The sequence below is a fragment of the Panthera onca genome, chromosome D2, assembly GCF_046562875.1.
Source record: "Panthera onca isolate mPanOnc1 chromosome D2, mPanOnc1 haplotype 2, whole genome shotgun sequence".
Classification (NCBI taxonomy): Eukaryota; Metazoa; Chordata; class Mammalia; order Carnivora; family Felidae; genus Panthera; species Panthera onca.
The window spans coordinates 71,644,946-71,667,774 of NC_138349.1; the positions used below are offsets into that span (position 1 = coordinate 71,644,946).

At 46.0% G+C, this 22,829-nt stretch overlaps 2 protein-coding genes across 8 annotated transcripts in view; one reads left to right on the forward strand and one right to left on the reverse strand.

The window, feature by feature from the left end:
* The window catches only part of TTC13 (tetratricopeptide repeat domain 13), an 80,626-nt gene extending 79,691 nt beyond the window's left edge, over window positions 1–935 (reverse strand). For 6 of the 7 annotated variants that reach the window (XM_060642797.3, XM_060642796.3, XM_060642795.3 and 3 more), the window contains exon 1: window positions 665–935. In XM_060642797.3, the coding sequence (XP_060498780.1) occupies window positions 665–935 (271 nt within the window). The remainder of the gene's footprint in view (window positions 1–664) is intronic. The other variant, XM_081790547.1, reaches the window with a different exon arrangement.
* Window positions 936–1,209: 274 nt separating this feature from the next.
* ARV1 (ARV1 fatty acid homeostasis modulator) lies at window positions 1,210–17,257 on the forward strand. Its single transcript, XM_060642799.3, has 5 exons — window positions 1,210–1,419; window positions 9,640–9,759; window positions 12,244–12,397; window positions 15,239–15,463; window positions 16,269–17,257. The coding sequence occupies exons 1-5, from the start codon at window positions 1,210–1,212 to the stop codon at window positions 16,409–16,411; spliced, it is 852 nt and encodes a 283-aa protein (XP_060498782.1). The 3' UTR covers window positions 16,412–17,257.
* Window positions 17,258–22,829: the final 5,572 nt, after the last annotated feature.

Consider the following 22,829-nt stretch of genomic DNA (forward strand, 5'->3'; position numbering starts at 1 on the left):
GGCCCTCTTACTCACTGGGAGATACCGGACAGGTCACAGGTCACTCTTAAATAACTGGCAGCAAGATGTCATCGAGCAGATAAAATAGGCTTACTCTTGTCTTCCCTTCTTTCTTCCAGGGATCGAATTTGGAGAGATAATGTTTAATACAAGACATCAAACCCAGGTCAGAGAACCTGATTTCCAGGCCTAAGAAGGGCCAGACGACCCCCACTCCGGGCGCGGGCCCCCCACTGGGCCCGGTGCTCCTCCGTCCTTCCGTTTTCCCCTCCCTCGCTCCCCCGGCAACCGTGGGGCACAGAGCGGGAACCGGGGCTGCCCCAGGCCACTTGCCATCTCCTCCTCCACCCTTTCGACAATTGCTGCAACTCCGAAGAGACCGCCCTGGTCCCCAGGAACATGCTTCAGCTCTTTTCTCTATTCACCACCCTCCCCACGGCAGCTACCAGAGAAGGGCGCGCAGCGGCGTGGGTGCGAGCGGCGGGAAGCGGCCCCAGGATGACACCTCGCCGAGCCGGCTCCCCCAGGAGCACACGCCGCACCGCGGCCGGCGGCGGCGAGGCCCGGGCCGCCCGCACATCGGCCCCCGGGAGCCCGCCGTCCCCACGGCCCCGCCGTCCCCGCGGCCCCGGGCGACCCGGACGCCCGCCCGCCGCCCACTCACCGCCGCACTCGACCGAGTACTGGTCTCCCCAGTCCCCGGACTGCGGGCTGCAGCCGCCGCCTGCCTGGGCCTCCTGCTGCTGCCGATGCTGCAGCTCCTGCTTGAGCAGGGACAGCGGCGAGTAGTGCTCAGTGGCCAGCGCACCCGGGCGCGGCCCGACGGACAGGACCCCCAGCAACAGCAGCATCAGGACGCGCCGGGCGGCGTCCGCGGCGGCCACAGCGCCGCCCCAGCAGCAGTAGCAGCAGCAGCAGCAGCCGGCAGGTGCCATCTTTCCTCAAGGCGCATGTGCGGCGGCCCTCGCCGCACGCTGCGGCCTCCCAGCCTTAACCCGCGGCGGGCAGGTGGGCCGTGGCAAGGGGGAGGGAAGGGGTGTGGCGTTGCCTGCTGGGAGTTGTAGTCCCGGCTCGGCCAGCCGCGAGTCCCCTTTCCGAGGCTGAGACTACGAATCCCAGCAAGCACCGCACGGGACAGGCTTTCCGGTCTGATGTCTGACGTCTTTCCCCGCCACTGAATCGGAAGTTCTCGGCTGCAGTTGCGTGGAAATGGGCACCGGTGGGCGGTATGGGCTACGGCCAGGCAAGGGCAACGCAGAAGGGGTGGTCGCGGGCAAGGGGAACACCGATGGGGTTGCGGCTACTCCCACTCCCACTGCTGCCTCGGCCTCTTGCCAGTACAGGTGCATCGAATGCAACCAAGAGGCCAAGGAGTTGTATCGAGACTATAACCACGGAGTGCTGAAGATAACCATCTGCGTGAGTTGTCAGGCGTGGGGTGTCCTTGGGAAGAAAATGGCGTGGCGGGATTTGGGGACCATGAGAGGCAGTGGGATATGTATGTCAGCGTTTTAGGGCAGAAAAATCAACGAGTTTCAGGGTCCTGTAATACAGTCTTCAGTTTAATACTTGACATTCCTGTCCGGAGTCAGTCGAGCCTTTGCGGTTATCCATAGTGTTAAAGAACTCACTACCCTGCAGTGGTTTTCTCATACCCGTCGTGTTTGCTGGTGAGACCTAACGCGGCGGACGGATTCTCGAATGGAGATGGATGTAGGCGTTGTGCAGAGAAATTTAAAAATCGGATTATGTTGACATTTGAGTTTACGCCCAAACTCTTTAAGTTTTAGCTGTTCACCCTTGCACAGGTAAATGTTATCATCCATACACTCCATAACCTGTATTAAATTTTCCTAGAACACTTTATGTCGGGTTCATCCTTTGCGATGATCGAATGTATAGTTTGTGTTGTGTGCAAAGCACTAAGCTGGACGTTGGTGACACAAAAACCAAAAATGACGAGTTAACAGGACTTTTTATGTTTAAAAAGTCACAAAATTGGAGGTTCTTTTTGCGGTATTAGCAAAGAACCAGCCGCATAGTAGGCAGTCAATAGGTTTTTGTCCCATTTCTGATCTGATGATTTGCTAGTAATAATCCTCATTCGGAACACATGGCCTGGTGTTAATACACAGGGAGCAGACAAAGTAGGAACGTGTACCTATTTAATCTGTTGTCAGCCGACATTATCACTGTTCCGGTCTCAAGTGCTTTCCCTCACTTGGCAAAATTGCAACCCTGGTTGAGTCCAGCATATTGTCTGATCTGTCTCCTCACCCTTGCAGCTGTATTTCACTGAGGAAAAAGACACCTAAATTCATGACCACCAACCTCACGTAGCCCATGATATCATCTGACCATCACATTGCATTTCACTGATCCATGCACCATTCCCACAAACCTTTTCGCTCCTCAAGTTTCCCCACATATGCTGCCCTCTTTGCTAAAAAAAAAGAAAAGAAAAGAGGAGACCTTCCACAAGCTTTGCAACCACATAAATCCATTCCTAGCACCCTTTATTCATATGCTCTGTCTTCCCTGCTGTTAGGATGGATGAACTGTTCAGTATACCTGTCCAAAACCAATGTGCTCATGTGCACTAGACGTCCCTGTCGTCTTCCATTAGGGACATCTCTGTGACTATAATCTTCTGCTCTCCACTGGATCATTCCCGCCGATACATGTACAGTCTTTCCTTAATTTAACACACACACACACACACACACACACACACACACACACACAACTTGACTCCACTTCCTCCTTTGTTTGGGCTCCCGCTCTTTTTCCCCTTCCCTTTGACAGCAAAAGTCCTTTAAGAGATATTTTTAATTGCTATCTCGATTTCCTTTCCTAGTTTCTCTTGAATCTTCTTCAGACACACTTTCTTCCCACCCAGCATTTCACAAGAAACTGTTCTTAAGATCACAGACCTCTACTTTGCTAAACCCAATAGTCTATTCTTAGTGAACTGTCAGCAACACTTGACCTTATTACTTTCCCCTGGACACGCTGAGTGCACTTGCCAGGACACCAGGCTCTTCCAGTTTTCTTACCTTGTTGGCTGTTTCCTCTCAATCTCCTTTCTGGTTCTGTGTCACCTGCCTCACCTCTTAGCCGTGAGGCTCAGTTCTTGGGCCTCTTCTCTACACACTCTCCTTTGAAGAGCTCATTCTGGCTCATGGCTTTAAAGACCATCTACACTTTGACAGTTCCCAAGTTTGAACCTCTAGCCTGAACCTCTTCCTTGAATTCCAGAACACAAATGTCCAACTGACGACTTGATTTCTCCAGTTGGATATTTCTAGTTATCTCAAACGTTCACAGTTAATGGCGGCTCTGCCGTGTTAGTTCCTAAGACGAAACAAGTTTGGAGTCATCCTTGATTCCTTTCTCCCGCATTTATTTCCTTATTCGGGTGCTCGGCAGGTCCTGTTAATTCTGCCTTCAGATCGTGTTCAGAATCCTCTGCTTTTTCACCACCTCTGCTGCTACAGCGCTGGTCCATGCTGCCATCATGTCTCACCGGGATTATTGTCATAATTCTTAACCTGTAGCACCCTTGAACGTCTTGAGCCTCTTCACACAGCAGCCAAAGTGTTCCTCTTCATATGTAAGTTAGACAGGGCGCCTGGGTGGCTCAGTCGATTAAGCATCTGAGTTGGGCTCAGGTCATGATCTCGTGGTTCACGAGTTCGAGCCCCGCGTTGGGCTCTGTGCCGACAGCTCGGAGCCTGGAGCCTGCTTCGGATTCTGTGTCTGCCTCTCTCTCTGCCCCTCCCCCGCTCACACTGTGTCTGTCTTTCTCGTGAAAATAAATTAAAACATATAAAATTCTTTTTTAATGTAAGGTAGAGGAGCACCTGGCCGGCTCAGGCAGTACAGCATGAGACTCCTCATCTCCAGATTGTGAGTTCAAGGTGCATGTTGGGCATGGCGCCTACTTAAAAAATAAATAAATAAATAATAAAATAAAATTGAAGTTTTCTCAAACTTCCCAGTGATTTTCCATCTCACTCAGAATTACGGTCAGAATCCTTGCACTGGTTTATAAGGCTCATGTAGTCTTTTGCTACTCTTCCATTATTCTACTGCAGTTTCATTGCCTCCTGATAGTTTTGTTATTGTTGTTGTTTTGGTTTTTTGGGGTTTTTTTTTGAGAGGGATAAAGAGAGGATCCCAAGCAGGTGCCGTGCTGTCAGCATGGAACTCAACACATGGCTCAGTCCCACGACCATGAGATCATGACCTGGGCCAAAATCAAGAGTTGGATGCTCAACCAACTGGAGGCAGGCACCCCTGCCTCCAGATAGCTCTTAAACCAGGCAAGTTCCTTCCTCAGGGCCTTTGTACTGTGCCTGGAACACTCTTCTGTCAGGATCTGACATGGCTAATTCCCTCACCACCTTCAAGTATTTTTATTGGCCTCTCAGAGAGGTCTATTCTGACCACCCTATTACAAATTGTGGTTCCCCCTGCCAGGTCTGGTATGCCTTATCACCTCTCCCTGCATTATCTTTCCCATAGCACCTATCATCTTTGAATATTCTGTAAAACTGACTTATTTGTTATTTATTGCTTGTCTGTTCCCGCTGAAATACAAGCTACACAAGAGATTACATATAATTTATTCATTAATGTAGCTAGATCATCCAGAACAGTGCCTAACACATAGTAAGTATGCAATAAATATTTGTTGAATGAACGAGCCATTTCTATGTTTTTAGATGGTGATATCCTTGGCCATCCTAGTACAAGGGAGAGAATAGTAAGTTATATGGGATCTAAACTTAATAATTTTTGGACTGGCACAATTAAGTCATCTGTCTTAAAGATGACAACCACATAACCATCTAACTAAAGTTAGTAATCTTTAATAATATAATATATATATAACATAAATTATTATATATAATATAAATTAATCTTCATTTTTTAAAATTCTTGGCATTAAACTAACAAAATCCTTTTCCTAATCATCAGATGCTGGCTTCTCTATACCTTATTTATGGAAAGTAATTTTATGGAAAATAATTATTGGATAGCTGTTTAGGTCAGCCACTACACCCTCGCCTGGCTCCCTACCCGTTCCCCCAACATCGGCCCCTCTCACCTAGGAGACAGATTTTAGAATTATATTTGGGGTAATGAATGGTGGTATAGTACATTATTGTACACAGCCATTTCCTGATGAGATAAGAGTGGGTAATCTCCTTTATCATGATAATGCATAGTAATATGCATAGTAGCATTTTTTTTAATTTTTTTTTTAATGTTTATTTATTTTCAAGAGAGACAGAGACAGAGTGTGAACAGGGGAGGGGCAGAGGGAGGGAGACACAGACTCCGAAACAGGCTCCAGGCTCCGAGCCATCAGCCCAGAGCCCGACGCGGGGCTCGAACCCACAAACCGTGAGATCATGACCTGAGCCGAAGTCGGACACTTAACCGACTGAGCCACCCAGACACCCCTGCATAGTAGCATTATTTAGGGAAAATCACTTCGTTGATGCTGGACTCTGAAAATTAAATTGCAAAATAATTTTTTAAAGGCCCTCCAAGTCGTGAGAGTAAAAAGTAAACAGTTCTTACACATCAGGCTATTTGTCCTGGAAAAATAGCCACAGTTGCTATAAGCTGGTGACTCATGCATGCTTCGGTCCCTTAGCTACCAGCAGTATACTCGGCCTGATCTCCTACCTGTGGTTCTCATCCTTACCTCCCTTCCCTTTGCTCTTATGTCTCCAGTGCCGTCCCCCGCAGCTTGCCCCTGTGTCTCCCGAATTTTTCTCCATCTAATGGAAGCATGTCACTTGCTTTCAGCCACTCCCTCTCCTTCAGCTTTTCACGGTTTCTTATAAGTAGGCTTAAAGATACAGTGCTTTTGACATCCTATAGTGCCCAGATAGTTTTGTGTGCTCAGATACTTGATAGGTTCACGATGGTAACAAGACAAGACTCCATTGAGATCCTCACAAGTTTGAGTTCTGTCCAGTGCGAACAGTATGGAGCCTCCACCCTTACATGCTGGATGCAGAGATGGATGCGAGGGTATCCTAACCCTGAAGAGCTTCAAGTCTAGGGGCCTCCAGTTTTAAGATACATGTTTTGCTGATTGTGGAGCTAAAATGGAACAGGTTTGAGAATGAGTGGGGAAGGGGACGGCCCTAGAGATGATGGGGAGGAAGAAGCAGCAAGAACGTTCATAAAATATCGGCCAGCTTATATGCTGAAGGAGAGGTGATTTCCCAGGGCACTGAAGAACATAGCAGCAGAAAGTAATTCGTATCCATGGTAACATAGAGGTGGCGGAAATATCTGCGTTTCTGGGATGTGCATAGTCCCTTGTGCTTACGGATTTCTCAGAGGACAACTTTCTCTTTCGCGATACTCGTCCAGTCAGTAGTAAAGGGAGCGGAACGATTTTGCCAGAGTAAGAAAACATAATCTAAACGTATCCGCCACTAGGATGTTTTACTGTGTGTTTGTTTTGTGCCTGTGTGGGTTTCCTCCTTGCATTCAAGGTGGAGGGAGCCCTCGTGGGAGAAGCAAGTAGCAGAGGCAGAACAGGGACAAATTAGGCTTAACCTGATAGGGAGGGAACCAGCGGGCGCCAATGAACTTTCAGTGCTTGTAAAATACTCAGAATGCTAGGAAGGGAAGGTGGGCGTAGCACATCACAGGGCACGTGACACCAGGAGCCGCCCCTCCTATGGGGATTCATGTCACCCTGTGTCCTTTCCATTGTAGTGTTTGCAGTAGCGTGCTTATGCGTCCTCTTCTAAACTGTAAGGTCCTTGAGGATAGAGACTGACATCTCAAGGGGAGTGTCTAGCATCCTGGAAGTGCCTGGTCCATAGAAATGGCTGGGAGAGCTGTTGCAATGAACGCTGTGGCCACGACAGACACATCTGTCGGCCAAGTGATTGTAAAAGGGAAAACTGGGCTGCTGTCTTCTGCCACTTCCTCCCAAAAATTGTCCAAATCCTGGCTCAGCTCGACTTGCACTGCCGCCTCCATACGTACGGGTTTTAGGAAACTTTTTTTTAAAGTTATATTTGTTTATTCTTGGGAGAGAGCGAGAGAGAGAGAGAGAGAGAGAACAAGCAGGAAGAGAGAGAGAGAACAAGCAGGAGAGGGAGAGGGGCAGAGGGAGAGAGAATCCCAAGCAGGCTCCATGCTGTCAGTGCAGAACCTGACATGGGACTCAAACCCATGAATCGGGTGATCATGGCCTAAGCTGAAACCGAGAGGCAGTCACTTTTTTTTTTTTAATTTTTTTTTTTTAACGTTTTTATTTATTTTTGAGACAGAGAGAGACAGAGCATGAAGGGGGGAGGGGCAGAGAGAGAAGGAGACACAGAATCGGAAGCAGGCTCCAGGCTCTGAGCCATCAGCCCAGAGCCTGACGCGGGGCTCGAACTCACGGGCCACGAGATCCGTGAGATCGTGACCTGAGCTGAAGTCGGACGCTTAACCGACTGCGCCACCCAGGCGCCCCAAGAGGCAGTCACTTAACCCACTGAGCCACCCAGGTGCCCTTGAGGGAACTTGTAACGGACAGAGATAAGACCCTTGACCAGCCAGCGGTTCCATTTTACGATGGAGTAGCATCTCCCGGTGTTGCAGTGTTGTTTGTAGAGAGGAGGTGTTTTGCCCACAGGCAGCATAGGCAGGGTGTCTAGAAAACAGCTCTTCGTCATGAATATAGGATGTCTGATTCCGCGGCTTCTGTCTAGACACTGGCTTACTCTTTGCCCAGCTGAAAAACTGTGAAATCGTTAACATCCTATGCCTCGGTGTGATTAGGTGTATTTAAATGAGGTAATAGCACGTCTCTCTTCATTGGTTCACTTGATGACTTAAAAACATACGCGTTTCTTGTAAATGACACGAATGAAGTGGAGAAACTCTTTCAGTCGGAAGTGGTTTTTCTTTACCTTGGGAATGCGGGGTTGATATCTTTCAACGCCCTTCGTTTTTTTCCCCTAGCACTTTGATGTAATTAAAAGGCCATCCCAGTATGTTTGCATATCCATCACTTCCATTTTTATTTTATCTTTTCAGAATTTCAAAATGTTTTATGTTTGAATTGTAGCTATTAGAACAGTTGCCTTAACTCAACTCTGTAACTAAAACTCTTTGAAATGTCACATTTCTAATGAGCTTGTTCTCTTTTTTAAAATATTTTTTATTAAAAAAATTTTTTTTAATGTTTATTTATTTTTGAGAGAGAGAGCATACATGCGGAAGGTGCAGAGAGAGGGGGGACAGAAGATCCAAACGGGCTCTGCTGACGGCAGAGAGCCCCATGTAGGGCTCAAACTCACGGACCGTGAAATCATGACCTGACGCTTAACAGACTGAGCCACCCAAGCACCCCTCTGATGAACTCGTTCTTGTACACCTGTTTTATGTGTTCTGCCGGTGTTGCACTTTGATAACATTGTAATCACCTGTGTCCAAAAAAGTTAATGTAGTAGGAATTACTGAGAGCCCAGGTGTGTTGCTTCCGGTAACCTGGAACCAAGCTGCACCCCATTTGCTTATGTATAGCTCAGCATTTTCCAGCGTTTTCACCATTGTTCATCACAGAGAAAGAGCGTTTTCCTCCCATATTCTCAATGTTAATTGGAGGCGGGGGAAGAAAAGAGCTTCTCAGTATCTGCCACATTCTTTACTTGCTTTTAGCTCTCAGAATCTCCGCGTGCAGGCTTACTTCTCTGAACTCCTTTCTCCAAGTCATGTTTCAAGAACCGCAGAGTTGGTGGCCATCTAGCCAATAGGCAACAGTTTATCAATGGAAGTACATTATAAATGTATTTCTTTATTTTATAACAAGTCCTACAAAGTGAAAGCATTTTCTGGGATACTTTTCTGCCTAATCCAGTCTTTAAATCAAATATTTTTGGGGCGCCTGGGTGGCTCAGTTGGCTAAGTGTCCGATTTTAGCTCAGGTCATGATCTCGCTATTTCATGAAGTCGAGCCCCATGTCGGGCTTGGTGCTGACAGCTCAGAGCCTGGAACCTGCTTCATATTCTGTGTCTCCCTCTCTCTCTGCCCCTCACCTGCTCATTCGCTCGCGCGTTCTCTCTCTCTCTCTCAATCTCTCAGAAATAAATAAACATTAAGAAAATATTTTCTAAAAGAATCAAATATTTTTTTAGCTTCCTTACATATGAGATTAAAATATTAATATTTCTGGGGTGCCTGGGTGGCTCAGTTGGTTAGGCATCCGACTTCAGCTCAGGTCATGATCTCACAGTGAGTTCCAGCCCCACGTCGGGCTCTGTGCTGACAACTCAGAGCCTGGAGCCTGCTTTGGATTCTGTGTCTCCCTCTCTCTCTGCCCCTCCCCTGCTCATGCTCTGTCTCTCTCTGTCTCAAAAATAAATAAAAACATTAAGAAAATATTTTTAAAAAAAGATTAATATTTCTAGCCTAGAAGATTGCATTTAGTCATTTCTGAAACCAGAGCTTATGTGAACATTTTGTATCTGAAGAGAAGTTAATTTAAATAAATGCTGACATGTCCTTATTGCTATACAAGTCCAAAATAGACTCTACTAGTTCAGAATCCTTTAAGATTTCAGAATGTATGAGTTTGCTTGTTCTAATATTATCTTGCATTATTTCAGAAATCCTGCCAGAAACCTGTAGACAAATATATCGAGTATGATCCTGTTATCATCTTGATTAATGCTATTTTATGCAAAGCCCAGGCCTACAGACATATTCTTTTCAATACGAAAATAAACGTAAGTTGTGCTAATTTTTTTATTTTCTAATTTTACTTGATAATGCTCTTACATTTTTAAAGAATAATTTGAACGGAATTAAAGAACATTATTTTAAAAAGAAAGTCTATTAAGCATGGGTCTTTTATCTCAACAGTGTCTGGAAGTTTCTAGAAATAGCAGGCATTGATAAACAAGGCACACAATGTTTAGTGAATATTTAAGAATACACTCACTGGGAGGAAATTGAAAAACTATAATCTATATTGCCTTTTAGTGGATTTCCTTTTGAAACAGATACCAGTTATTTCTACCAGAATAAAATTAAATATATCCAGGTAAGGAGACAAATATAGCTAGAGGAAGTAAGCGACCATTAAAAGAGAAATATTTTAATACAATGTATTACATTTTATATCCTATTGAGGGAATTCCTTCCCCTCCCCCACGTTAAATAACCAGGGCAGAAACTAATTTGACAATAAATTTCATATATTGAAAAAAAATAAAAAATAAAAATAAAATAAATAAAAATAAATAACCAGGGCAGTTTTTAAATTGCTAGAGCATTGATTCCCAAACTTTGGTACACAATGGAATCACCTGGGAGAGAGAGGGTGGATAGCAGTTCATCCTTCCAAGCCGAGGCCTCGCCCAGAATCGGTTACATCAGAATCTTTGGGGATGAGTTCAGGCATCAGTATTTCTTAAAACCCCCAGGTAATTCTGAAGTGCAGCCAGGAGAACCACTGTGCCAACTAGAAGAACCTCAGAAGCCCACACTGATGCCTATCCTGGGACTGCATTGCATTTGCACACACTTTCTTTTCCCCACTTTATATTGATATAGAAAGTCCAATGGGTAATGGGTTTTATTTTATTTTTTAAAGTTTATTTATTTTGAGAGAGTGAGGGGCAGAGAGAGAGGGACAGAGAATCCCAAGCAGGCTCCACACTGTCAGCACAGAAACCTGAGGCATGGCTCAAACTCCCAAACCGTGAGATCATGACCTGAGCTGAAACCAAGAGTTGGACGCTTAACCGACTGAGCCACCCAGGCACCCCAGGAGAAACATGTTGTAAAAAGCCAATTCTTGTTACCTGATAATTTTTATTTTTGCCAAAATTTCAGACTCTTTAGAACTTGCAGCTTTAAAAATTTCTACCTTTTAATTACTGTTTTTTCCATATATTAATTGACACTCATCCAGCATAGGGCCATTTTTTAAAAATTTATGTTCAGAACAGATGTGGGCAAGGACAGGGAGAAAGAGGATCTCTTTTGTACTGCTGATGGGAATGCAAACTGGCGCAGCCATTCTGGAAAGCAGTATGGAGGTTCCTCGAAAAATTAAAAATATAAATACCCTATGACCCAGCAATTGCACGACTAGGTACTTACCCAAGGGATACAGGTGTGCTGTTTCAAAAGGTCACATGCACCCCAGTGTTTATAGAAGCACTATCAACAGTAGCCAAAGAATGGAAAGAGCCCAAATGTCCATCGATGCAGGAATGGATAAAGAAGATGTGGTATATATATACAATGGAGTATTACTCGGCATTCAAAAAGAATGAAATCTTGTTATTTGCAACTACGTGGATGGAACTGGAGGGTATGATGCTAAGCAAAATTAGTCAGAAAAAGACAAATATCATATGATTTCACTCACATGAGGAATTTAAGAGACAAAACAGGTGAACATAAGGAAAGGGAAGCAAAAGTAATATAAAAACAGGAAAGGGGATAAAACATAAAGACTCTTAAATACAGAGAACAAACAGAGGGTTGCTGGAGGGGTTCTGGGAGGGGGGATGGTCTAAATGGGTAAGGGGCAATAAGGAATCTACTCCTGAAATCAGTTGTTGCACTATATGGTAACTAACTTGGATGTAAATTAAACAATAAATTAAAAAATAAAATAAAATAAAAGTAAACATTTTTAAAAAACATAAAACTTTAAATAAACAAAATAAAAATAAAAATTTATGTTCAGACTAGTAGTTTCCTATGTGGTATGATGCAATCTTCAGGTTAAAATGTGTTCTCATTGCTGCTTCTGCCTATCCACGAGTCACATGAATTCTGTGCTTGCTTCTGTGTATAGGACAGATGCTGAAAATAGAGTGTGAAGGGTGAACTACTCTTTAGAGCGGTATTTCTTAGCGAAGGGCATACATCAGAATCCCGCCTTGCCCCCAGGACTGTTTCCAAATTGCATGTGTAGGATTTACTTCCCAAGATTCTGAGTCAGGACTGGGGCCTCGACATTTGCAATCTGAAAAGTCTCCCCTTGTGATTCTGATGGTCATTGCTGATGAGGAGCCATCAGGTTTACAGGCAACACAATTACACGCTTAACCGGGCAGTCCTGAATTTGAAAAGCTGTGGGATGGGAGGTTCTTCAAAACCGCAAGTACTTAGCTACGTCTGTGCCTACTCGGTATTACGTGTAATTAGGTGTTTCTCTACCCAGTAAATGGCATTGTCTTTTTGACTACCAGATGCACGGGAAACTCTGCATATTTTGTTTGCTTTGCGAAGCGTACCTAAGATGGTGGCAGCTTCAAGATTCAAACCAGAACACTGATCCCAACGACTTCATCAGATATGCCAAGGAGTGGGATTTCTATAGAATGTTCGCAATTGCTTCTCTAGGTACGAAGAAGCCACGCTTTCTGTTCTCAGCCAACAAGTCCCCACTATTCTGATCACAAGTGAAGTGGGTGGGCTTAATCATTGGTAAGAGGAGGGGGTTAACATAGGACTTGAGACTTAAACGTTCAGCTCTACTGCTAAGCTGCTAGATGAGTTTGTCTAAATTATGTGCTCGCTTGCTTTTTTATTTGTTACCACACGTCTGCTACGGAAATGGTTAGGTTTATCAGATTAGAGAGTTTCGTAAAATATGTCGAGGCATACCATCGTCGATAAAATTCTTAAATTTAATTTCTGATTGTCCAGTTGAAAGACTCCCCAGGGGCGCCTGGGTGGCTCAGTCGGTTGAGCGGCCGACTTCGGCTCAGGTCATGATCTCGCGGTCCTCGAGTTCGAGCCCCGCGTCGGGCTCTGTGCTGACAGCTCAGAGCCTGGACCCTGTTTCGGATTCTGTGTCTCCCTCTCTCTGACCCTCCCCCGTTCATGCTCTGTCTCTCTCTGTCTCAAAAATAAATACACGTTAAAAAAAAATTTAAAAAAAAAAAGAAAGACTCCCCAGGTCTCATCTTTATTAAAACAGACTGATAATTGCCAGACCTTATCCAATGTGTTGTGCTAATTGCATTGAACTCATGCAGTCTGTTTAATAGGGAAAACTTGTTCTTTCTCTGACTGCATTCAGGAAAAGTGACTCCTGTCCCACGTTCCTTAAGTTCAAGGAACTGCTTTTCTCCAGGATTCGAGTTTGTGACTGAGGTCAGAATTGTGTTGAATTAATTTCTGCCACTGTTTTCTTACTTACAGGCTTCCATGCTCTGCTTCTAAAACTCTTTGATTATAATGAAATATTGTTTTAGCAATATTGAGTCTCCGGTGCACTGCAGTGTCATATTCCTGGACTGTGTGTCCTCTTTTGTCCCATTTTCTTCTGTTTGTTCTCACTTCCTTGGTCCTCTCATCCGTTTCCGAGGTTTTAAAATTTACATTTTAAGAATTCGCAAACGTATATAATAATATTAAAAACATCCTTGAGAACGTTGCCTACGCCAGGAACTAGAACCTAATGTAATTTTAAGCTTTAAAGCAAAACCTCTTAAAATTTCTGAGGATAAGCTCCTGTGTGTCCATAATTTTTAATATAAAAAATAAACCAGGCTTATTTTCAAATAGTTCAGAATTGCTCTAGTACCTACTCTATAGTGGATATTTTGACACTCAGAAATTTTTTTCTACTGTTACTTTTTTAATCCACTATTAGGTTCTGACCCCCTAAAATAGGTTATTAAAAAATGCCCTACATAAATATAGCATTTTATAATTTAAACACTGCTTTTACGATTTTATCAACTTAATGTTCACAACCATCCTCTTTGGTAGATAGGTTAGGTTCTCCCGTGGAGACATAGAAGCAGGAAGGCAATGATTTCCCCAAAATCCCACCGCAGGTTAGGTCAGCACTGAGACAGGTGGCTCCCTGGGCTCCCCATCTGGTGTTTTCTCCGTGCAGCACTCTGTAGGCAGGGGAGGTCCTCCTGAACCCGGCTGATCCATGAAAGCCTCATAGTATCTGCCTTGTGAAAGACTGTGCAGAGCCCAAGGGCTGGTGCAAACACATAAATCTCTCAAGTTCTGAGTTAGATAGATGTGGAGGTTATCTGGTCCACCCTTCTCTCCAGTGCTAGAAATCCTTCCCTCAGCTCTGCAAAATGATCTAGCTTTGTTTGAGTACCTCCAGCCACAGGAAACAACCCACTATTAGATCGTTCTTGTTGTTAGGGAATTCTTTGTTGCTTTTATTACTTTCTTGGTCCAAATCTGAGGCTATAAGATCAGCCTATTTGAGCAGGTCTTTGCAGTTGACAAGCCCTTGGTGTCCCTGTCATGTAGGTCAACCGGCCAAAATTATTTTTTATTCTAATCACCTATGTTTGGAACCTCTTTAGTTTGACTCTGGTTATAAAACATTTTAGGAAGGATACAGTTGTCTCTCCTATAAGATGACACGTGTTCCAGAAAAACCAGATTCTGCAGAAACCTACATAACATAGCTTATGGGAAAAAATAGAATTAGGGACAGATCACTCAAAACGTATGCAGCTGGGTAATCAGAGGACTAAGAGTCTGAATAAAAATAATACCACAGTTAAAAGAAATGTTAAAATCCTAGTTAATGGGAATAGAACAGCCCGTGCTCTGTTCTGTGGACCCAGTGGAACTGTGGCTTCTCCTGTACTGGACTCTGTCTATGAATACTTTCTGGAAGGATAAGGAATTGCACTCAGAAAGCTTGTTAACATGAATTAAGGAAGTTTTAAATTTAGATAACAGTATTCAAAATCTTGTAGATACTAGGTACTCAATAAATCGTGGAAGAATGAGCAAAGAAAAACATCTTCATATGCAATTCTTAGGCTGGGCCCCATCTTTCGGACTTAAAAAAAAACCTCCGTATTCCTGTATTATTCTTTCTGTGGAGGCCTCGAACACTGAAAATACCTAAACAGAGTCTTACTTCCTAGAAAGAACTTCAGAGAGCTGATGATCACAATCCTAACGGACTGACTTTTGCTTCGGTGGGTGATGAAATACTCCACGAAAGAACTGTTGAACTATGTTTCTGAAATCATACCAGCAGGATTTGACACAAAAGGCAGGGGCTTATTTAAAAAAAAAAAAAAAAAAAAAAAAGAAGGAGGGAGGAAAAAGAAAATTTGATCTCGATAAAGCAATTCTAATGAAGTCAGCCAGTAAGTTGTATTTTGGAATTGTGGCTTATTTGGTTTTAGAGGGATATGGTTCAGATAGGGACATTCATGTGTTTGTCCTCCGTTCCCTCCTTAGAACAAGCTGCCTTTTTTACTGGCATCTTTACTTTCCTGTGGGTAGAACGACCGACGACAGCGAAAAAAAAGCCCGACTTCATTTTGCTGCTGAAAGCATTATTGTTGTCGAGCTACGGAAAACTCTTGCTGATTCCAGCCGTCATTTGGGAGCACGACTACACATCCCTGTGCCTCAGACTCATCAAAGTATTTGTCCTTACATCCAATTTTCAGGCAATCAGAGGTATGTTTATGTTTTATTCCTTCTCCTCCGCTTTCAGCCCACACACAAGCTTAAAGCCTTGCACCTCCGACACGCTCTTGCCAAACCTGTTAAACTCTGGAATTCTTCATAGAATAATAACAGGGCCTGGCACTCCTCTAATGCCTTATTCAGAGCGCATAGTCGGTATTTGTTCACGTTAACCACGTGGTATTTTTTAGTTCTCAAAATGCCTTCATGTGCAACATCTCAGTGCCGTGGGGTTAGTAGGGCAGCCGTCATTAACCTCCGCTTTGCGGATGACTTATCCAAATGTACGTGGCGGGGCAGTCGTCAAGCCAGGAAGCACAGCTCCTACCACGCCAAAGAAGGGATGAGCAGCCTTGGGGGTCTTCATTTTCCCCATCCATTGTGAGAACGAAGGGTTATTTTAAATGAGCCTGCTACCTGATACCTTTTATCGTAATGCTTACTGTTAAACGGAGAGTCTCCGGGTTGGTTTGTTTTTGTTTTGTTTTGTTTTGTTGATCTCTTTATAACCTTAAAATCTGTTCTTAATTTTCTCCCTCAGTATTCATGGAAATCTGTGTCTTGATTTCAGGAGGAGAAACTTCGTGGGTTTGTTATCGGCACATGCTTTGTTTCTCTCCAGAGGTCCGTAGATTTTAAAAAAGTGGGAGAGGATACCAGCACCAATTAATAAGAACAAATAGAGATTTTTCTCAAAAACAGCTTTACAAAAGAGTTCCATTCAGAATGCCACGTACTTTACATGCTGACATCACTTAAACTCTTAAGGACTTACTAGTTGTCTGTTCTTTTCCAGTGACCCTGAATATCAGCCGAAAGCTCTCCTTTCTGGCCATCGTGAGTGGCTTACTGGTGGAAAGCACCATGGTCTACTTCTTCCAGAGGATGGAATGGGACGTGGGAAGTGATTGCACCATCTATAAATCTCAAGACTTTTGAAGAGGGTACAAAAGCCTCTTAGCATTCACACACTCAGACGAGCGTCCTCCTCAAATGAGACCAATGCCATCGCAGAATCCATAGATGCCCTTACGTGACCCAGCCCCTGACTGCCTCTGGGTCACCTCGGCCGCCCCCCTCGAGGACTTCAGTGCACATCTCTCTGGGTCCTTCACTTTAGGTCAAGGACATCCACATCCGTGCTTTGCTGCTTCCTGGGGCCCTATTCCCCGCCTCTCTGACACCGGCACGCCATGTCGCTTGTAGCGGGACCTGACTCCGAAATCTGCCGCATTGGCCGCTGTCCCCCCCCCCACCCCGCCCCAGTCCCTCGTCCTCCCTTCCACGGTCCCTGCTGTGGGCTGCCTCTTCACCTTCCCTCGACCTCCACTTCTGACCGGCCTTGCTTCGCTTCTTACCCACCTGCAAATGTAGGCAGCTGCCGATTCATCCCCATTAGTCCCCGAACCCATCAGCCCCTTGCCTTTCTGCCGGCCGCGCCTCATTCGAGCCGTTGGGGTGAGTCCGCGGCCGTCTTCCCCACGAGGCCAGCGCTGCGCGTGCACAGAGCCTCAGCTGGACCTCCGTGATGCCCCTCTGCCTTCGTGGTCACCTCCAGTGAACCTCCCCCATGTTCCTCCCTCCCGCGTCTGCCCTCCCGTTGCTGAGAGTCAAGCTGGTTACGCTATCGCTAGAGCTTTGTTCCTTCTTCAGCTCAAAACTCGTTTGGTCGCCTGCCTTCTTCCCTCCTTCCCTCCCTCTGGTCCTGGACCCATGCTTGTCTTCCTCTCTGGGCTGTTTGCTCCCTGGAAGCGTCCTTCCCCCCCACCCCCCCCACCCCCCCCCCCCCCGTGCCAGGTCACAGTCAGGCTCCCGCCCACAGCCTGGCCCTCCCTGCAGCCTGTGCTGGCTGCGGGGGGCCTGGAGCAGACCCAGAGGCCGGTTTGGGGGTGGGGGTGCAGGCAGCGAGGGAAGCACAAAAGTGGCAGGAGAGCACCCCAGGTCCGAACCTTCTCCACTGCGGAAAGGCCATCCTCCCTCCTGTGACCTCAGTCTCCCCTCATGCTCAGCCAATGCTCTTCCTTTCCAGGTCTTCAGACACAGCTCTTTTCATTGTCCTCTCCCGTGCCCTGGCTCCTTCCCTTCTGCAAACTGTACACGCATAGCTCTCTGTTCTAGAACAACTGGTCAAGCCTGCTTCTTCACCACCTTTCCTCTTTGTAAGACATACTTTCTCCCATAGTCTCCTGACTCTGCCCTCCTAAAAATCAGAGGGAAGCCAGTTGCCAGGTCTTTGTCAGACTCCTCCCTTAGCTCTGCTCTAGAAGCTCACCCAGAGCCCCTCCTTCTGAGACCGGCCGCCCGTTCCGTCGGTCTTTTGTTCACCGGCTTCCCAGCCCCGGGACTCTGACCTCAGCTTCTCTCCTCTCTCTTGCCGTTCACGTTCAGCTCCCAGGACGTAGGCTTCCCAGACCCAGCACCTCCAGCTTGCCCCTCTGCCCGCTCTCTCTGCCCGTCCACTGCCTCCCAGGCAGTGCCAGCACGGCCCCGCCTTTACCTCTGAAGCTGAACTCCCATCTCACCGCCCTGTACCCACCCAAACAGAATCCTTGCCCGAAGCTTTTCTCTGGAAATGTCCCTTTTCACTCAGACTCCGGGTCAGCTCTTGTCTCCTGCCCCAAAGGTTACAACAGCCTCCTCCCAGGCCCTCCACCCAGACTGGCGCCACGCACCGTGGTGGCGTCCCTCCGTGTCTGTCATCGTCTCTTACTGCTGACCCTGGAGGTTCTTGTCTCTTCCTGAGGAACGACTTTGTGTGTTCTCTTAGCATAAGCGTGGTCCTCAATGTTCCGGTCCCAGTTCGTTCTCCGCAGACGTGTTCCTACCCCCATCTTCTATTACAGCCTCTGCACTTCCCCATATGTCTTCTGCTCTTCCCGGGGCCTGGAGTGGCCTCGTCTCTGCCCAACCAGATAGAGTCGGTCATCTTGGCTTCTCTGTGGAAGGAAGGCTTTCCAAAAACTCGAGTCTGTGGGCTCACTCCCGTTGACCCCCTCCCCCCCCAGGGCCCAGCCCAGCACCACAGCGGTCGTATCCAGGATTTCCGGAGACTGTTCTGGTCCTCCTTCCCCAGGTGCTTCCACTTGTCACGCGATCCACTGTAATTTCCAGTCAGGAAAACAAAGTCACCTGCCTCACAACCGTTTGAAAACCATTGTCCTCCTATTACGTTACCTCATGTTTTATAGTGTCCACATCTTCTATTCCGATTCCAAGCGTTTATGCCTGACTCCCCCAGCCTGGGTGAAAGGTTGGTTCTGGGAGAGACTGGGTGGTTTATACATGAGGAAACAGCATGTTTCCCGAAGTACAGGGCCTGCCCCAAGAAGAATTTGTGGAGTTGATTTTGAGCAGAATGTGTCACCCTACATACTTCTTTTACTGCCCCCAGTTGTGTTCTTTATTAATCTGTGGCGCAACCAACTGCCCTTGCAACAGAGAAGACATAAAATACAAACCAAGCTCCTCATTTCTGTTGAGCAAAATGACGCAAAGATTTGGATACACTTCCTGAAAAAGAAAGCTATGGTCATGGCATCGGAAACCCCCCAAACTACCACATAGCCCCCATAAGAAACAACCGAACCACATATAGGCACAGACCCGGGCAAGCTCAGAGCCCGGGGTGCTGCCTGGGGAATGAGGGAGAGGACAAGGGGAGAGTCCTACTTTAGACCACTTCGGGGAAGCTCTGGAAATGGAGGAGGAACGTGAATCCATGATCCACACATAATAAAAGATCTACGTTTCTTTCCTTTGACGTGTTTGTATCTTTTTAATTTAAATGGTAAGTTACTGGCTATAAATAATGTATTTAGTATTGTGTTCTTACAACAACAGAAATATTTTTCTCTTAATAAAGTCAAAATAAACAGCTTTTGTGAATTTTTCATGAATTCAGTATTTTCCCCTGTGACTAAGCTACTGTTTAAAAATGGCTGACCCAGGGGCGTCTGGGTGGCTCAGCAGGTTAAGCATCCGACTCTTTTTTTTTTTTTTTTTTTTTTTTTTTTTTCAACGTTTATTTTTTTATTTTTGGGACAGAGAGAGACAGAGCATGAACGGGGGAGGGACAGAGAGAGAGGGAGACACAGAATCGGAAACAGGCTCCAGGCTCCGAGCCATCAGCCCAGAGCCCGACGCGGGGCTCGAACTCACGGACCGTGAGATCGTGACCTGGCTGAAGTCGGACGCTTAACCGACTGCGCCACCCAGGCGCCCCAAGCATCCGACTCTTGATTTCAGCTCAGGTCATGATCTCACAGTTTGTGATTTTGAGCCCCGGGTCGGGATCCACTCTGACAGTGCGGGGCCGACTTGGGATTCTCTCTCTGTCTCCCCCTCCCCTTCTTTATCTCTCTCTCTCTCTCTCTCAAAATAAGAATAAACATTAAAAAAAAATTTTTTTTTAATGGCTGATCCAAAACTAAATAACTAACACCACTGAGCTCGACACTTTACAGGGGTGGATTCTATCTCCATAAAACTGATATTAGATAAAAGCAAGATAATCTTGCCTTTAGATAAGATCGCACGCCCCCCCCCCCCTTCTCTCTCCCTGTTTCGTTTACCCTTTTGTTCATCATTCACTTATTCATGTGACATATTATGGAGCTCCTACTATGTGCATCAGACGGTATAGATGCAGGGCTGAGTAGGCCTCTTAAAGTTTACAGAAGTAGTGATAGATTTGGAAACCTGAGAAGGTATTTGCAGTGGAGCATGGGTAAGTGCTGTAAAGGGGATCTAGGGAAATGCAGAGTAGGAACACCTGTTCCGGCCTTAGAAGTCGAGAAGGTCCTCTGAGAGGAGGGGGAAAGGAAAGGAACTTTCCAGTGTCCCTGGAGGGAAAATAACCATGCATGCCAAGCCCTGGAGGGCAGAGAATGTGACATGTGCAGGGAACCGAAGAGCCCACACAACTGGGTGGAGCGTGGCTGCTGGGGGTTTTAAAAATGAGCCTAGGAAGCTACGTAAGGTCAGATAACAGAGGGCCTCGGAAATTGTCATTTATCCTGAGGATGATGAAACCAACACAGAATGCTAAAAAGAAGAGGCCAAGGTAAAAAGTAAAACCAACTGGAATGACCTCGCATAATAGCCATGGGATGGAGCCTGTAGAAAAAAAATGACAATGTAATATGCTGGTCACAGCTTTTCGAATCTTTGACCTGTCAGCTCGTCAGTGAAGACGAACACATCACTGATCTTTTAATCCACACTCAATACATCCCCAACCTTTCTTGAGCACCATAAAGGTATTTATTTTTATGGAAACAACTATTAGAAGCCCTTTCCCTGAGGGGCGCCTGGGTGACTCAGTCGATTGCGCATCTGACTTTTCATTTCGGCTCAGGTCGCAATCTCACGGTTCCTGGGTTCGAGCCCCGCATTGGGGTTTTGTGCTGACAGTGCGGACCTCTACCCCGCTTGCTCTCTCTCTCAAAATAAATAAATAAACTTAAAAAAATATATATATATATATATATTTTTTTTTTTTTTTTTTTTTTTTTAAACCCTTTCCTTGGTGTTGGTGAGCCGGTCAGCTAAAGGCTGTGCAAGGTATGGTAGAAGACTACAGAGGAGACCCATCTGATCCAAATCTGCACTCGGAGTCCATCCAGCATATTGGTTATTACATCCTCCTTGGGCCGAGCCCAGAAAGGGTAAGACTCCAGGAACACCGCAGAGAGGCCACCCACAGGTGCCCGGCAGGTGCACTTGAACTAGTGATGAGTTCTCCCCCACCCCCACGGAGTTCATCTTTCTCGCCTGTCAGCAGCCCTACGTATTTTTCAACATGTTTTAATGAAAAAGAGTTCAACGATACAAAAAAGTTACAAGGATTCTGCGGCGAAAACCCATATGTCCACCACCTACATTTTACAGTTGTGACATTTTTCCCTGACTTCTTTTCAGGTTTGTTTATATGATGAGTCCTGAGATGGCAGAATCGCTCAGTTACACTGGGAAGTTACAAGGTAGCGGTGGTACTTGGAGCTTTAGAAAGGCGCCTGTGATTTCCAAGACACCCCTTCCCTGCAAGATCGAGATGTGGTCTCACAACGACAGCAAAACATATTTATATGCAAATCCACTGGAAGCTATAAAAATCAAATCCCTTTCAGATAGCCCCACTTTCATTGAAAAGTATATGTATTCAAGCCACCAAAGAAAACCTGCCCCCTACTCACAGTCTGATGGGTTATGGTCACACGGTAGCTACTCTGACAGACCCCGGCGCTGGCCCTGGAGTGTTTCACGTCACCCAGAACCAGAGGAAAGCGCCCAATTTATGAGAGCACAATATAGACTAATCAGGCACATGGAAAATAGACAGTGGTCTTGTCAAAAGACTTCTAGCGGGGCGCCGGGTGGCTCAGTCGGTTGGGCGGCCGACTTTGGCTCAGGTCATGATCTCGCGGTCTGTGAGTTCGAGCCTCGCGTCGGACTCTATGCTGACAGCTCAGAGCCTGGAGCCTGTTTTGGATTCTGTGTCTCCCTGTCTCTGACCCTCCCCCACTCATGCTCTGTCTCTCTCTCTCTCTATCTCAAAAATAAATAAACATTAAAAAAAATAAAAAAAAAAAAAAAGACTTCTAGCAAAGTGAATGAAGCCCTTTGAACTAAGTTGGGACAAAAGCACTGTATACAAGAGTCACAGAAGGCATTTTTTTAGATATTTGTAAGACAAAGAGGCATCGATCAGAAAAGTTAGATATTTTTAAAAATGTTTTCTAATGTTTATTTTTTGATGGGGGGAGAGGCAGAGAGAGAGAGGGAGACACAGAATCTGAAGCAGGCCCCAGGCACTGAGCTGTCAGCACAGAGCCTGACACAGGACTCGAACCCATGAACCGCGAGATCGTGACCTGTCCCAAGTCAGACGCCTGAGCCACCCAGGCGCCCCTACAGGTATTTTTTTGAATCACAGTCTTCTATGAAGAAACTGAAGCTTAGATTGGTAAAGGGATTTGCTCAAGGTCACAAGCAGATAACTGACAGAGTTGGGACTAAACCCTTGGCCTCTGCTAGCATAACTAGGGCCCTGGGGCTGTGCTGGTCTGCACCCCTGTCTGATGGTGCATCCATCAGAGCCCAACACAGGGCTCCATCTCACAAACTGTGAGATCATGACCTGAGCCGAAATGAAGAGTCAGACGCTTAACTGACCGAGCCACCGAGGAGCCCCTAGGACTGGATTCAGATATTAGTCTCCAAGGGAAGACACTGTAGACAGAGAGGAGCATTTTACCATAGACTTTTCTCCGTGGGACAGCTGTGAGCCTTAAAACTTGGATTGTCTCTTTCTGGTATGTAACACATCTAGCCATAACCTTTCCTTATAACATTGGGC

Coding starts and splice junctions, on each gene's coding strand:
- ARV1 (XM_060642799.3), top strand. CDS start 1,210: ATGGGCACCGGTGGGCGGTATGGGCTACGGCCAGGCAAGGGCAACGCA. Junction 1,420..9,639: donor TGCTGAAGATAACCATCTGC/GTGAGTTGTCAG, acceptor GCATTATTTCAG/AAATCCTGCCAGAAACCTGT. Junction 15,464..16,268: donor CAATTTTCAGGCAATCAGAG/GTATGTTTATGT, acceptor GTTCTTTTCCAG/TGACCCTGAATATCAGCCGA.